Source organism: Sesamum indicum, linkage group LG6, assembly GCF_000512975.1.
Source record: "Sesamum indicum cultivar Zhongzhi No. 13 linkage group LG6, S_indicum_v1.0, whole genome shotgun sequence".
Taxonomy (NCBI): domain Eukaryota; kingdom Viridiplantae; phylum Streptophyta; class Magnoliopsida; order Lamiales; family Pedaliaceae; genus Sesamum; species Sesamum indicum.
The window spans coordinates 22,319,128-22,334,991 of NC_026150.1; the positions used below are offsets into that span (position 1 = coordinate 22,319,128).

Consider the following 15,864-nt stretch of genomic DNA (forward strand, 5'->3'; position numbering starts at 1 on the left):
TTTTTTTGAAAAAAAAGAAAGAAAGAAAGAAATACAACTTCCAAATCCACATAACGCCGCAAAAATATAACAAAAATTTTTTTTGGGGGGGGGGGGGGGGAACTTGAGGGCATAATCACGTGACAACGGCATGCACTCTAATAATTACTGATATTTTTAATATTATTTTAATGCATGAATTATTAAGCATTAACTCGACTGGTGTATGCATTATTGCTGAATTATTTCTGATCCCAAACCCCCTTTTTTATTTATTATTTCCCATTATTATTAATCTTTATTATAATAACAATAAAAAAATAATAATTTACTGATATTTTTATGAGCTAAAATTCACTTGAGATCGGGTGAGGGCAGCGGCATCGTAGGGCCGATGTTCACCACGTGGCTGGCAGCATCCTCCAACTTCCCACGTGGACCCACAGTAACTTAACATGGCGGTTACGTGGGACCCATCCCCCCTTAATTCATTATGGGACCCACCGTGCCTAATTAATTCTGAATACCAACCAAGAAACTTCTAATTATAACTTATTGTTGCTCTAATAATTATTAATTATTTGCAAGTATATGATATTAGTAATTAATTATAAGTAATTAAGATGATGACATGTTTATAATGAATTAACAAAAAAATAAATAATAAATAAGTATAATTAAGTAGCCTCCTTAAGAGTTTTGAAATTATGTCTAAATTTTGGAGATTTATTTCACTATAATAAAGTATAATATTATTATTGTCAGAATGTCAAGTGACAACGTTCTGTTCCTAAAAATATATATTAAATGACACTAAATTTAATTTTATTACAGTATAAATATTACTTTATTAGTAATAAGAATTATACATAAAATTTGACCACATATAAAACAGTGATAGGTGTATATCTATTCTATAGTCATTATATATGTGTTATTAATCTATATTTGACTAGTTTATTCATATTTATTTTACGACTACTGATTGTGGATTCGAGTTCGACGAAGGTGGGTATATAGTCTATTTTTTTTAGTAGTATCTTGTTTTTTTTTTCGTTTATTTTGAAAATGTATGTTTAATTTTATTTGATCGTGGTAGATAGTATTAATTTATTATAATTATTAAATTTTAGAAATTAATATATAGTATAGGAAATAATTAAATTTTTTATAATGACATCAATGACTAAAAGTTATTAAATAAATTACAATGATAAATACTAACTTAAAGTAAAATAAATATCTACGTATCTGATAAAATTTAAGTTCATGATTTCGAACGCTTGGCTACCCCAAGCTAGTTATCCTTGTAACTTTTCTAACGTATGTAACTTCAAATTTTTAAGGTTTAAATGATCGATAAATCATGCTTTCACGATTCGTATTCATACTAGAAGTCAAAATTAAACGAGTATTTACCCCTTCTGTTCCACATAAGATTTTTTGTTCGCGTTGAATTCATCTAAGTGCACCTGTTTTATCTTTAACAGATGTGCCACCTCAGCCTAACTCCCAACTTGACAATGTCTTCAGTTTGGATCAGCCCGTGGAGGAGAGCCTTGTTCCAAAACGAGGAGCAGTGCCACGCCTCCAATTAACAAAACAAATCAAACAACATTAAAAATCGTGATACTTCACTTTCGAATTTCAGCTCCAAGAGTCAATATTTTTGCACAAAAACTAGTTTTTCTTTATCACATGTAAATACATACCATATAATAACTGAGTTTTAAATCTGGTCGGTGTAAAATAGTATTATTCCAATTGAATGTATTATACTTAATAGGGCTAATTATACTTCGACCCTCTTAAAAACACAAAATTACACTTTTTCCTAAAAAGTTTAAAATTTACATTTATACTTCCTTCAAAATTCTCTATTTGCAACTGACCTCTTTCCATTAAGGTTTGAATGAAAAATATTGTACCCATAAAAAATTAACACAAATTTTCGACTTTACCCCTAATTAAATATTTTCCTAATAATATTTTTATATTTGTAAGAGGTAAATTTTTAATATCAGTAATATCATTTTACATTTTACAAAAAGGTTCTAAATGTAAATAACCCAACTTAGTAACTTAGATCAAAGGATTGAGTACAGTCTTGATAAAGAAAAAATGAATATTCACACTGAAATAAATACAACTTTTCTGAATTAATAAAAATATCATGTTTGGTCAAATTGGCATTAAATGCTCAATAATAGAGCACATGACTTTATATTATGCATCTCCATTTCATGTTCTTTCCAATTGTTATTACATTCATAAATTGTTAACTCATCAAAATAAATTATATATCTTTTATAAGAGAAATGCACTAAAGTTTCTTCCTACATTTGTTTGTGTTGAAAAATAATAACTTACAAGTATTTATATATATATATATATATATCATACTATTAATGTGCAAAGTAATTATATATCTTAATGTCTATTTTATATATATGAATTATTAAATTACTCTTATATAAAAGAATAAATTTATCAATATGTCAATTTTTTTCTTTCATATTTCCATTGAATCACATTATTGATTGTAAATACATTGCATGAAATTTATGATATCTATCATATTCAATTTTACGTGAAAATCATAATATATGATAACTAAAATTTCTACTTATTGTATCTGATTACTATTATATTTATATATTTACCGAGTAAATTTTTGTTTTTTTGTTGCACCGATATTGAGTATGCCACGACTGCTATTTTTTTTAATTAAAATTTTATTGTTTTTTGAAGTTTATCCTAATATGCTATTACAAGCAAAGTTGTAATAATTCAAATTTTTGTCCCAAAAAAAAAAAGACACCTTAATGGCTGATGTATGGGTATGTACATGTATAAGTTATTTAGCTTTAGATCGAGTGATAAAAAAGGAAGCGAGTGAATCAAAGTCTAAGATTAATAATTTGTTAGTCCGAGATGAGATTTTAAGGTATAAGATTTAAAATCTAAAGTTATACTTATCGAAAGAGATTTGATGTGGCTGGTGTCTGTTGCCCGACAAATATTTATTCTAATTTTGTATGAATTTTATGTGTTCTAAGAAAACACCTCATTAAGAAAAGGGATAATTATACTCTCTTTCTTGACGTTTGGTGTAATTGCGTATAGACCTTTCTGTAGTTTGAAAAATTACATTTATTACCCCTTGTGTTTGCTTCCGTCTAATAAATAAGTTTCTCCACTAGACAAAATTCATCGAATTTGCTAACATTAACAAATAAATAAGATACAGATCATGTTTATCCCCTATTGACTTGTTACTGACTTAGTGCACATAAAATAATTTTTTTTATGATTAAATCATACTTATACATCTGCACATGTTAATGTATGTGAGGAGGTATATTTTCACCATGATAAGGGTAGTCATAATCAGAAAAAATTTATTTAATTCGTAATAAGTTAATTCAAGGGTATATATCAATTTTTATTTAGTTTTTTTCTGTTAATATCAATAAATTCAATAAACTTTCGCTAACGGAGAAACTTATTTTGTTAAACGGACGCAAATTTTAGGAGTATAAAATATAATTTTTTAAATCATAAAAGATCCACGAGTAATTACATCAAATCTTAAGAAAGGAAATTGTGATTGTCCCTTGAAAATAGAAGATTTTGAAATTTATAAATCACTCAAACTCTATTTTTGTAATTGATATAAAATATTTGACTAGATATAAAATTTTATCCAAAGGACGCGCGTCTAATAAAAGAAAACAAAAAGGAAAATCAAAGTCCAGGGTAATGAATAAAGGTAAAGCAGAGGCGGATATTGGAGGAATTTTAGCACGAATTTAATTTATTATATAATTAATTTAATTCGATCAAATTTAATAGAATTAAGAATTTTTATCGGATAAAGAGTGTATTTTTGGTGAGAATAATGATGTGCAGATGCTTCACTGCGTCGTAATAATTAAACAATGAATTGTAAGAATGGTAGTGTATAGAAGTCAACCAATAACAGTGTGGAAGCATTACACAGTGACAGGCACAGGCACAGACAGACAGTGTCACAGACAAAGCTCTCGAAATCCGATATCTTCAATTGCTGCTCTTGCCGACCACTCCTACCACACCCCATGCATTCCAACTTCCATGCACCCCCCCTTTCCTCACATTTAAGTCACCCTACTCCCCCTTTTTTTTCTTGTTTATTCTTCAACGTTTCGCCGTTTATTGTAATATTTAATACGGATAATTTGACTTTCTCTTTGGAATTTAAGTAATCGCACGTCAATTTTTTTTAATTTAAAAAATTATATTAGTATTTTAAAATTTATTTTATTAATCAAAATTCATCGAGTTCACTCCGTTATCCTCCTCTATTAGGTATTCATCTAATTTCTGTAGCAAATTGATCAAAATATATTTTTAAATTATAAATTATAATTTTGTACATTTCAGAATGTGTAGAGTATTTTGTGGATTAATACATTCTATTAATTATTTACTTTATCTATTTTAATTTGTTTTAGATTTTCTTTGTTTTAAAAGAAAATAAAAAAATCTTGATTTTTGGGTAGTGGAGACAATATGAAAGAGGTTGGAAGGTTAGGCAAAGGGTTACTTCTGAGGCGGTTGGATGAGTTTTTATTACCACTCACAGCTTGCAATTTCACTTCTTTAATTAAAACCTTAGTCAACTTCATTAACCCCTTAGCTTTTTTTAATCTCACCCTCATACACACACAGTCTCCTCAACCAAACACGTTATTAACATTAATTATATGTCCCCCCATCCTCTCTCTCTCTCTCTCTCTATATATATGTGAGATAGAGAGAGTGGCAGTCTGATTCTTGAGCACAACCACCTCACAGCCTACGAAGATGGAGCAAGAAGACTCTGTTTACTACTTAGCTGACTCCGACCTAGACCTCAGCTTCACCTCCGTCGCCACCACCGACCGCTCTCTCTCCGCCCGCAGCAGCTTGGCCCGCAGCAGCCTCACCCTCAGCTTAGTCCCGCCTTCCACTGCCGTTCCTAATTGCCACCCCCGCCCACACCGCCGCCATGACAACCCCAACTGGGCTGCCATTCATGCTGCCACCACTTTGTCTTCCGACGGCTCTCTCCACCTCCGCCACCTCAAGCTCCTCCGTCTCGTCGGATCCGGAAACCTCGGCCGTGTTTTCCTCTGTCGCCTCCGCGACTACGACCACGCCAACTTTGCCCTCAAAGTGGTCGACCGCGATTCCTTGACTTCCAAGAAACTCTCCCACGTTCAGACGGAGGCGGAAATCCTCTCCTCTCTCGACCACCCTTTTCTCCCGACGCTCTACGCCCACTTGGAGGTTTCTCACTATACTTGCCTCCTCATGGACTACTGCCCTAACGGCGACCTCCACGCTTTGCTCCGCAAACAGCCCTCTAACCGGCTGCCGATTCAGGCCGTCAGGTTCTTCGTTGCGGAGGTTCTCTTGGCTCTTGAGTATTTACACGCTCAGGGCATTGTGTACCGTGATCTGAAACCGGAGAACATATTAATCCGCGAGGATGGTCACATTATGCTGTCGGATTTTGATTTGTGTTTCCATTCTGATGTTTCGCCGAAACTGGATTCTCGGACCCAGATTAAGGTGTTTTCCAACTCGTGTTTCGGAGACCGGCGACGGGAAGAACGTGTGACGGAGTTCGTCGCCGAGCCAACGTCGGCGTTCTCGAGATCATGCGTCGGCACCCACGAATACTTGGCGCCGGAGTTAGTCAGCGGTAACGGTCATGGGAACGGAGTGGACTGGTGGGCGTTCGGGGTCTTGATTTATGAGTTGTTGTACGGGACGACGCCGTTCAAGGGCGGGAGCAAAGAGTCAACCCTGCGCAACATAGCGTCCACCAGAGAGGTGAGGTTTCCGGCGGTGGAAGGAGAGAGAGAGGAGGCAGGGATGGCGGAGGCCAGGGACTTGATCGAGAAATTGTTGGTGAAGGATCCCAGGAGGAGGCTAGGGTGCACTACGGGTGCGACGGATATCAAACGTCACCCGTTCTTTAACGGGATAAAGTGGCCGTTGATCAGGACGTACCGGCCGCCGGAAGTTCGTGGGCTGGCGGTGAAACGGAGTAAGAGCAAGGCCCAGCTGGTGGGCGTTGCATCCCCCAGGCGGCGGCGTTGCTTCTGGAAGAGGCTGAGCCATTTGACGAGGATTAAGTCGTCTAAGTACAGCTTAAATTCGAATCACAATTATTATTCGTACGTTAATCACAAAGTTTGAGGTTCTTGATTTTGTTTAGAATTTGTTGTAAAATTTGTGAAAAATGTAGGAAGATCAGAAAATACATCAAAATTTTGGTGAAATTTCTGTTTGTTTGAGCGAGTTTATACATACATGTAAATTCATACAAATTATATATTAATGATATTTTCCCTTGTCTTTTTTTGCATTATTTTTCCAGAATTATTATGATCGAATTAGTGATTGGTTGTCAGGAGCCAATGAGGATCCATGTCAATCTATTATTTGGGCTTTAGATTTCAGAAAATTTATACCTTGTCTTATCAGATCCAACCATTTACATACAATTATAATATTATGGTAAATTTGCATTTTATCATTCTAATTATACTCGTTTTTACACATAATTGCCCTCTATATATTTTTTTGTATTTAATTTACCATCTAAAATTTATTAAATTTGTACTTTTCATCTATGATTGTTTTTCGATTGTTTTTTCTATTGGAAAAAACATCATATATTTGTATGTGTAAATATCATATGTGCAGTTCATGTCATGTTTTGCGACAGAAAAAAAAAAAAGATCAGAAAATGGGTATATACATATGGTAATGTACGAATTTTACAAAATTAAAATGTTAAATTGATAAAAAAAAAAGACAAAGTGTAAAAAGGGATATTACTATATAATTAATCATTCTTTCTAAACTTTACACTAATTATATGACAAATATATTATATTTATCTAATTTGGGTCTGCCCATAAGTGATGAATTATTATTAATTAAACTGAATTAATTACCATTGTTCCTGTCAAATCTAATTAAAATCATTACAACAATCATACTCTAATTAATAAATTTAAATAACACCTACTATTCAGTAAAAACAATACATCAACTATTCAGTAGGCACAACATTCAACGCATCAGGTGGGTTTGAAACCCATATAAACTCTAAGATTTTATACAATTGACTTTAACTAGTGGAGTGAAATATAACATAAAATATAAAATTACAATTGAAGATTTTAAGTACTCATAACAATATATAAAATGAAAACTACAAATTCGGAAAAGAGAATCAAGTGTGTATTTTCTCGTTCTCAACTGAAAAACTAACACAAATGAAAAGGTGTGATTAGGGTTGTTAATTATTTTCCTCTTCTAAGTTATTTAAATTGAGTGGGAGATGCATATCATTGTTCAAATTTATTTGAAAAATTGTGTTTGAATTTAATTTTATTATTAATTTAATTGAGTTCAAATGAATTTTAATTAAATCAAACATGAATTGAGCTCGAGTAATATGATATTTTTAATTTGTAAATTCATCGAAAATTCAGCATTTCATTTTCCGTCACCAAGATGTATTTTCCAACGACCTAAATGAAGCCATTGGAATTCCCATGCAAAAATTCCGACAGAATGCTGTTTCCGTCGGAAAGATTTTCAACTTCGCTTTTTGAGGTAACTTTCCTTCGGTGGGAAAAACCGTTGCAAATTTCAATGCTATTTCTTTTTCTTGTTTTAATAGTGAAAATTACAATAATGATCTTTTATCATACGCTCATGTCACACAATAGCATTACACCCATACATATATATACATGCGATCCCATTTCTAAATTATAATATAATTTAATTTATTTTTAATTAAAAAATATATATAAACTACACATTATATAACATTACGAGTAACATGAAAATATAATAGAAATCCTACACTGTAAAATCACAAGAAACCCCTTCTTTCAGGTATCAAACTTAAAATTGAGGCAAAACCCTCGTCCCCCGTCCCCTCCTTTAAGTGGCAATAACATGATTATATCATTGAGCAATACATCAATTCAATAAATACATCAATATTATAATTAAAAATAATAAATAAATTATAATTAAGCATATAAACTGAGATAAATATCTATATATATATAATAAAATTTAAATTCATAATTTTTAAATTTTTCATGAAACTTCAACTTTAATGATGCTCTCTCTCTCTCTCTCTCTCTCTCTCTCTTATGGGTGTAATTTTAGTGTAGTTTGGAGTTGGAGGTATGGCAGCATGTGGGGGCAACATGGGCCATATGGTTCTTGGACTAGGAGAGGGGGGTAGGGTTTGGGTTTGACTTTTAATTAGCCAATAATTAATTAAGAGTTAAGGCGTCGGCGCGTGTTGATTGGCTGCGGGAAAGAATCTTAAAATTTAAATTAAATTCTTGAAAATGGTGGTGGGTAATAGTAGTGGCAGAAGTCCTACCTACACATTCACTTCCATTTTCAATTTCATTAATATATACCACAAATTATTATGTCTATGACAAATGATTAATTTATGGGCAAATTACAACTAAGTTTCCTAAATTTTGTTATAATATTTGATGAAATTATGCAATTTTTTTACAGTGACTTCAAAATATATGCACTTTGTTATTACTATTTTTTTTCTGCTAAAAGAAAAAATAAAAAAATTGAATAAAAATTTGAGGATGTGAACTTTTGTTCTTGCCCTTGTGTTCTATAAAAAGTTTTGGAAAATTTAAAAATAAATAAATAAAATTATAATTCATTGATATAAGAGTATTTTAGTCAGTTCATCATAAAATATGAATTAAAATCTAACTAAGACTAGCGAAATGAATCAATTGTTGGACAGACGTCAAAATTGAGGGGAGTATTGATAATCTCTTAAATAATAAGAGATATATGTAATTGTGTCAAATCTCATACGACCTCAATATAATTTACCCTAAAATTAATCGGAAAAAATGTGAGTAACCCCCCTGTGATATTGCAAAATGAGGAAATTACCCTCCTATGAAAAAAACAGCAATTTACCTCCTTGTGTTTTCTAAAATACAACAATTTACCTCCATATATTTTCTAAAATAAAGCAATTTACTTCCTTCAATAGGAAGGTAAATTATTTTATTTAAAAAAAACATAAAGGAATAAATTGCTATTTTATTTTATAGAAGGATAATGTGCCCATTTACAATTTCATGGAGGAAAACTGCTATTCATCCTTCAATTAACTCTAGCTCCCTATTGCAAAATTGGATGTAAGAGCATGTCTAAATTATTATTCTATATTCCTATAATAATTATGGAATTTTGTTTGGGTTTTAAATTGCAATTTGGGATGATAACAATTAGGGATAATTAAATTATCCTCCCCTGAAATTTAATGTAATTATATAGGAGAATTAATATAATTATATATAAGCCTTCTGTGATTTGTGAAATTACATGTAATACTCATAATATTTATTTTTGTCTAATAAATAGATTCATTCATCAATTAAAATTCATCAATTTTATTAATAGTAGCAAAAACGTCGAATGAAAATTCATATTTGCCCCCAATTAACTTTTTGATTGCAGGTGAAACTGAAATTTACAAATCACTTTGAAATATGACATAAAGGCTTTGAGGGTTTGAACTTGCCTTTGGATTTGAATCGCTATGAATTTATTGTCTGTATGTGTGTCACATTGTGTCCTAAAAGTGCTTTTTATAGGCATTAACAGAAATTTAGAAAGTTTGAACTCTCTACTATTGGTCTGGAATACCATGGGCATTGACAATGATTAATCTCATAACAAAAAGTACTTGAATATGCTTGTCCAGTTAATCAAATTCGAAATAAAAGAAAAACTTTGTATTTATCTTAGATCGACTCATCAAGATACATAAAACCCAAATTTAAAATAGATTTTTATTTGGAATCAATTATTAGTCAATTTATTTGGACTTTTAACTGATAATTTATTCCCCTCAAAAAAAGGAAAAATCGATGTCAACAATATAATCCATGCAAAGGTACAATCCTAGTTTGGCTAAGATCAGTTTATTGAAGTCAAAGATCAATTCTTTTTTGTGCTAGACGTGCTGAACTAGCTCTTTTCAAAAGGAAAAACGCACAGCAAAATGTACATATACAATATCTAAAGAAGATAAGCCTACAGTGGTGCTTACTACTATGTATCAAATGGGGAAGTGATGATTCACTTATTAGCAGCAATGAGTCGGATGCCGTCCAGCTTACACTTCATGCCACAGGCGTCGGCTCTCAACGACATGCTCACATGGAGCATCGTCCAAGATAAGTAGAAGATAATCTTCAGGCCGCCCCTCCCTTCATGTGAAAGACAATTGCACCATACAATCTGGACATGGTGATATCAAGACAATGTTTCACATCAGAATACAACAAATGGTCTTTGGTAAAAATGCATAATACCGTCCGGTGTGACTCAGGTATGTGAAGTGTGGTGGCATTACTATTTTTAGAATGAAAACTCGTTTCTGAAGTTGTCTACTAAATGTGGGAGCAACCGATATCTATGGTGCAACCAATCCCTGCCTTAAGGTAAGGTAAGAGATTAAAAAAATATATATGATTTCTTAAATATTTAAAAGATTCCCATAAGTGCAAAGGCGAATTCTTGAATATGACCTAAATGCATGCGCTTTGGAGGCAATGGTGAAGAGAGCAGCAGGATCGACTACCTTAGCAAAAATCTTCTCCATCTAAAGGCGTTTCTGATGTTGGGGATGGCAGTGAAGTGGTGACTCCTTCTCTGGCATCAATCAGCATGGCAATGACTTCTCGCATGGTCGGCCGATTGAGAGGCGACGTGCTGGTGCAGAACAATGCAATTTTGAGAACTAAAGACATCTCTTCAATTGTCCGTTTGGAACTAAGATCTATACGTTGGTCGAATATCTGAGATGCTATCTCTAATTTCTGAATTGATCTCCTCACCCATGTTACCAGGTCGCCTCCTTGCTCTAGGGGTTGAACTGGAGACTTTCCCGTGATTAGTTCTAGTAGAACTACTCCAAAACTATAGATGTCACACTTCTCTGTCACCTTCATTGTGTAAGCATATTCTGAGACAATAAGAAACAACTACGATTATGACATAAATGATAAAAGCAGAAACACAAAAGAGAAGTGAAATTCTTGGTTGATCAAATTGCTAAAGATAGTTAAAAAGAGAGCTTGGCAGAACAAATTCTTACCAGGGGCAATGTATCCATATGAACCAGCTACAGCCGACATGGATTTCGACAAGGAGAAGTCGATCAACTTTGCTAAGCCAAAATCTCCTACATGTGCCTCAAAATATTCATCCAGCAAGATATTATTTGATTTTATGTCACGATGTATAATTTGGGGCTTACAGTCGTAGTGAAGATAGCACAATCCCTCTGCAGCTCCAAGAGCAATTCTATATCGCGCATCCCAGTCAAGCATACCAGCCGTCTCGTTCCCATGGAGCACTTCCCCAAGGCTCCCATTAGCCATGTACTCATATAAGATAAGATTGTTGTCCTGGTGGTAACAGAAGCCATATAGTTTCACAATATTTTTGTGCCTAATTGTCCCAAGAGTCGATATTTCGGCACGAAAACTGTTGTCGGCACTAGCTCCTTCTCCACGCGACTTCAACTTTTTAACTGCAATCACCTCACCACCAGTCATTACTGCCTTGTAGACAACCCCGCACGCACCCTTTCCCACAATAGCCGTGTCTGAAAAATTCCCAGTAGCTTCCACAAGGTCCTGATAGCTGAAACCTTCTTTCGGAAAGTAATAGCTATCCAAGTCGTCAGTTTTCAGTTGGTCTTCAAGTGAAGCAAAAGTGGATCTCTGGCTCCTCATAACCCAGCAAACTGCCACGATGAAGGTTAAGGAGATCACTCCGATACAGAATGAAACAATGGTCACTATTTTTTCCTTCTCAGAAGTTTCCTTCAACCAGCCTGGATTTGGAGCAGATGATGGGCTTGGAAATAAATGGCAATGATTTGAGCCTAATACACATAGGCCATTGTTTCCACCAAAATTACTAGCATCCATCTTTTGGAATGCTGGGGTGTTTGGCACCACACCGGCAAGATTATTATTAGAAAGGTTGCATTCCATTAGGCTCGGAAGCACTCCTATGGAGGTCGGAATTTCACCACTCAGCTGATTATCATTCAAATAAAGTGATTCAAGCATCCGCAGGTTCCCCAGACTGCTCGGAATCAAGCCGGTGAGATTGTTATGACTGATGTTGAGGGCAATCTGAAGAGCAGTAAGTTGGCCGAGTTCAACAGGAATACTACCGGAAAAGAAGTTTCCTCCCATTTGCAGTTCTGTCAACCTAACTAGACCCCCTAAGGTTCCTGGTATTGGTCCAGTGAATCTATTATCAGATATCTTCAACAGTTCCAGTTTCACTAGCATTCCAAGTTTGCCCGGGAGGGAGCCAGTAAACCAATTACTGCTAAGATCAAGCCTCTCAAGCTTTATACAATTGCCCAATTGTTGAGGAATCCCACCAAATAGTCGGTTAAAAGAGACGTTGAAAGCAGCAAGCTTGACAAGTTTGCCCATCTCAGGAGGAATGTGGCCAGTGAAATGGTTATGTGACAGAAGGAGTCTCTCTATGTTCCTAAAATTTCCCACTTCTGAAGGTATAAGCCCTGAGAATCGATTTTGATGAAGCTCAAGTGCTGAAAGGTTCTGAAGTTTCATGTATTCAACAGAAAGGCTTCCAGTAAGTAAGTTGTCTCCCAACATTAGCTGCTCAAGCGATTTGCAAGTCTTTAGGCCATGGGGAATGTTACCAGACAACTTATTCGATCCAAGGCTAAGAAAAGTCAATTTCTGAAATTTGCATATATGGGCGGGTATGCTGCCTACAATATTATTCTTGGAAATGTCAACAATAGAGAGGTTGCTGTTAGCACCAAGAAACGGAGGGATGATACCATTGAGATGATTATTGAAAAGCTGAAAGTCTTTGAGGAATGGGAGATTTTGGAACTCTAGAGGAATTGAACCTGTCAAGTTATTTATGGACAAATCAAGTTTTCTCAGTTGCTTCAACTGCCCTAGCTCTTCAGGAATATGTCCTTGGAGGTGGTTCTCAAAAAGATAAAGCAACTGAAGATTAGAAATTCGACCCAAGTTTCTTGGGATGAACCCCGTCAACCGATTCTCAGAAAGATCAATCTCAACTGCACTTGAACAATTTGCTAACTCAATTGGAATTGTTCCATTCAATTGATTTGTGTAAAGATACAGTTTGTTCAGCTGAGCCAGTCTTCCAATTTCTTTGGGAATGGCTCCTGTGAATTGATTCCCATTCAGGGCTAGCACCTCCAAACCAGTAAAATTTCCTATCTCAGGAGGAATTTCACCATCAAAAAGATTATTCCAAAGAATCAAGGTGGTGAGACTCTTAAGCTTTTGCAGCTGAGAAGGGAAAGGACCCTCTAGCCTATTTTCTGCCAAGCCTAACACAGCCAAACTCTCACATTCATTAATTTCAACTGGAAGAGGACCTGATAAGTAATTTCTACCAGCCCTGACAATCCTAAGTCTCTTCAATTTGCCAATGGAGGACGGAATCTCTCCCGTTAGATTGTTACTGTATATCACAAGCTCCTCAAGGGAAATCAAGTTTCCAATTTCATCTGGGATTTCTCCATTTATATAATTCTCACACAAATAGAGCTCTCTGAGGGATGTAATATTGCAGAGTTGGGTTGGAAATTCACAGTGGAACCTATTGGTGCAGAGGTCTAAAACCTCAAGATTTTGGAAACAATTGAAATCATAAGGAATGGGACCAGAAATGAAGTTTTGTGACAGATTCAGCTTCATCAAAAAAGGGAGCTTGCAAATGCTTGAAGATAAACTACCAGACAAATTGAGGCCACTAAGGTGTACTGAGACAACCTTATAATCGAGGTTACAACCTATGCCTGTCCAATTGCAAGGACTAGAGTCTGAGGAATTCCAGTTTTGGAGGTTAAGATAAGGATCAGTAAGAGGCTTTTTGAACTCCAAAAGTATATTTCCCTCTTCATTTAGTGATTGAACCAAAATGATCGCACAAGAAAACAGTATTATCAAATGCAAATTCATTTGGCCTCCCATTACTGATAGAGCAAAAAATACAGGAATTCACAGTCAGGACTCAAAAACAAAACGTCCCTAATAGAAGATCAAACTATAGTTGAATGCTACCATGACTCTCTAGCATATCAGAATCTAAGAATTTCAGTTAATAGGAGTAAAGAAATAAAGGAAAAGAGCACAAAGAGCTGTTCCTGTTACTTACAGAATACAGGGGCAGGGTCAATCATATATCTGCAGCAGCTAAAGAATAGCACAGAAGTCCATGGACAGATGGCACACTACATTGCTTCAAGACCTAGTCACTCAAGAATATGACTGATTGATAAATGAAAAGCAACAATTGATGATCCTAATAAGTCATAAACATCATGGCAAGCAGAAGACCAAGTAGCTGAAACAAAGAAATGGGCTTTTTAAGCTTTTTTTGAGCCAATTACAATTCAAGAAAAATAAGGAACTAAATAAGTTATATAAAGAAATAGCAGTAGAAGTGCTTAAAGATATGAAGCTGCAGACAGAGAAAATGATCCTTTCTCTCTCTCTCTCTCTCTCTCTCTTCCCTCCTCTCTGTACTCTGTAATAAGGTGGGGTGGGGAGGGTGGGGGGCTGACCTATAAAAGAAGGAAGAAAAGAAAGAAAAGAAGTGAACAGATTGACAAGGCAAGAAGCAGGAGATGAACCATGAAGGTCACAATCCAAAGCAGGAGAGAATTAAAGGGTCAACCATAACTTTTAAAGTAGTGATGGGAGTGAAATGAATTAATGTGCTGCATGTGAGTCTGTGAGTGCTGAATTCTGAAGCTCCACAATTACCCTCTTTCTCCTCCTCCTTTTTCTTGTTCTTGAGATCATCATTCCTTTATCTCTATTATTGGTTGAAAATTGGTGTATTGGGGGAAAAAGAATCTGTTGCTTTATACTATATGGAGGGCAAAGACAGAGATGGGACGTGGGAATACTAGGATTACAATCTTTGCCATTGTTTTCTGAGCCTGAAAAAATGGGTTTGAAATTTTGACAAACATGTACTGTGCATAGTGCATTTGGGCCTTCTGTGTTGTTGTTTTCTACGCTTTTTTGTTGGTGATGGTATTAAATTGGTCTAAATTTGTCATGATTTGCATGAAGACTATGAGTAGTTGGCTGGCTCCCCTTAGTGGATGATTGAATTGGAATTGAAAGCTAATCTTTCATGGCATCTTGCCTACTTTCTTAGACTTCGGCTGTTGGCTTTGCCAACCCTGGAAATTGCTTTACCTATCCATTGGAAGCTACTATTTGTAATAAGTGAATACTAAATCTATCCTAAGTAAATCTAATTTTTTATTAATATCAATAAAATCTGTGAATTTTGTTTAATGGAGATATCTATTTGTTAAACAGAAATAAACATTAAGATAATAAATGTTATTCTTCAAACTACAAAAAATTTACGTGTAATTACACCAAACCTCAAAATATGACTGTAACTATTTTTTTCTTTTTTTAACTTTCGCTCACGCACACATTCAAATTTTGAACCCAAGATTTCTAATAAGAGATTTTAAAGCTCAAACTGCGGAACTATCTTTTAGGAACTATAACTTTATCGTTTATTTAATTTTTGTTAAATTCAATAAAATAATTCTGCTCTTTAAAAAAAATAAAATAAAATTACATGATTCAGTATATTTAAAAATAATTTAGTGAAGTCAATAGTTTGGTAGAGACAATAAAGAGCAAGTAAATATATCAAGATATGAAAAATCAAATATTTAAAGTGAAA

General features: G+C 34.4%; 2 protein-coding genes across 2 annotated transcripts; one reads left to right on the forward strand and one right to left on the reverse strand.

Moving 5' to 3' along the window:
• LOC105165497 (serine/threonine-protein kinase WAG1) lies at window positions 4,726-6,380 on the forward strand. Its single transcript, XM_011084525.2, has one exon. It carries the CDS (start codon window positions 4,828-4,830, stop codon window positions 6,208-6,210), a length of 1,383 nt encoding a protein of 460 aa, XP_011082827.1. The 5' UTR covers window positions 4,726-4,827; the 3' UTR covers window positions 6,211-6,380.
• On the reverse strand, window positions 9,929-15,128 carry LOC105165499 (leucine-rich repeat receptor-like serine/threonine-protein kinase At1g17230). The gene is made up of 3 exons (XM_011084526.2): window positions 11,204-15,128; window positions 10,688-11,071; window positions 9,929-10,344 (listed from the first exon to the last, which is right to left on the reverse strand). The coding sequence occupies exons 1-2, from the start codon at window positions 14,115-14,117 to the stop codon at window positions 10,689-10,691; spliced, it is 3,297 nt and encodes a 1,098-aa protein (XP_011082828.1). The 5' UTR covers window positions 14,118-15,128; the 3' UTR covers window positions 9,929-10,344; window position 10,688.

What these genes read in the sequence shown, in the direction of transcription:
- LOC105165497 (XM_011084525.2), top strand. Translation starts at nt 4,828, where the DNA reads ATGGAGCAAGAAGACTCTGTTTACTACTTAGCTGACTCCGACCTAGAC.
- LOC105165499 (XM_011084526.2), bottom strand. Translation starts at nt 14,117, where the DNA reads ATGGGAGGCCAAATGAATTTGCATTTGATAATACTGTTTTCTTGTGCG. An exon ending in ATATGGATACATTGCCCCTG is followed by an intron (nt 11,072 to 11,203) that starts GTAAGAATTTGT and finishes TTATTGTCTCAG; the next exon opens with AATATGCTTACACAATGAAG.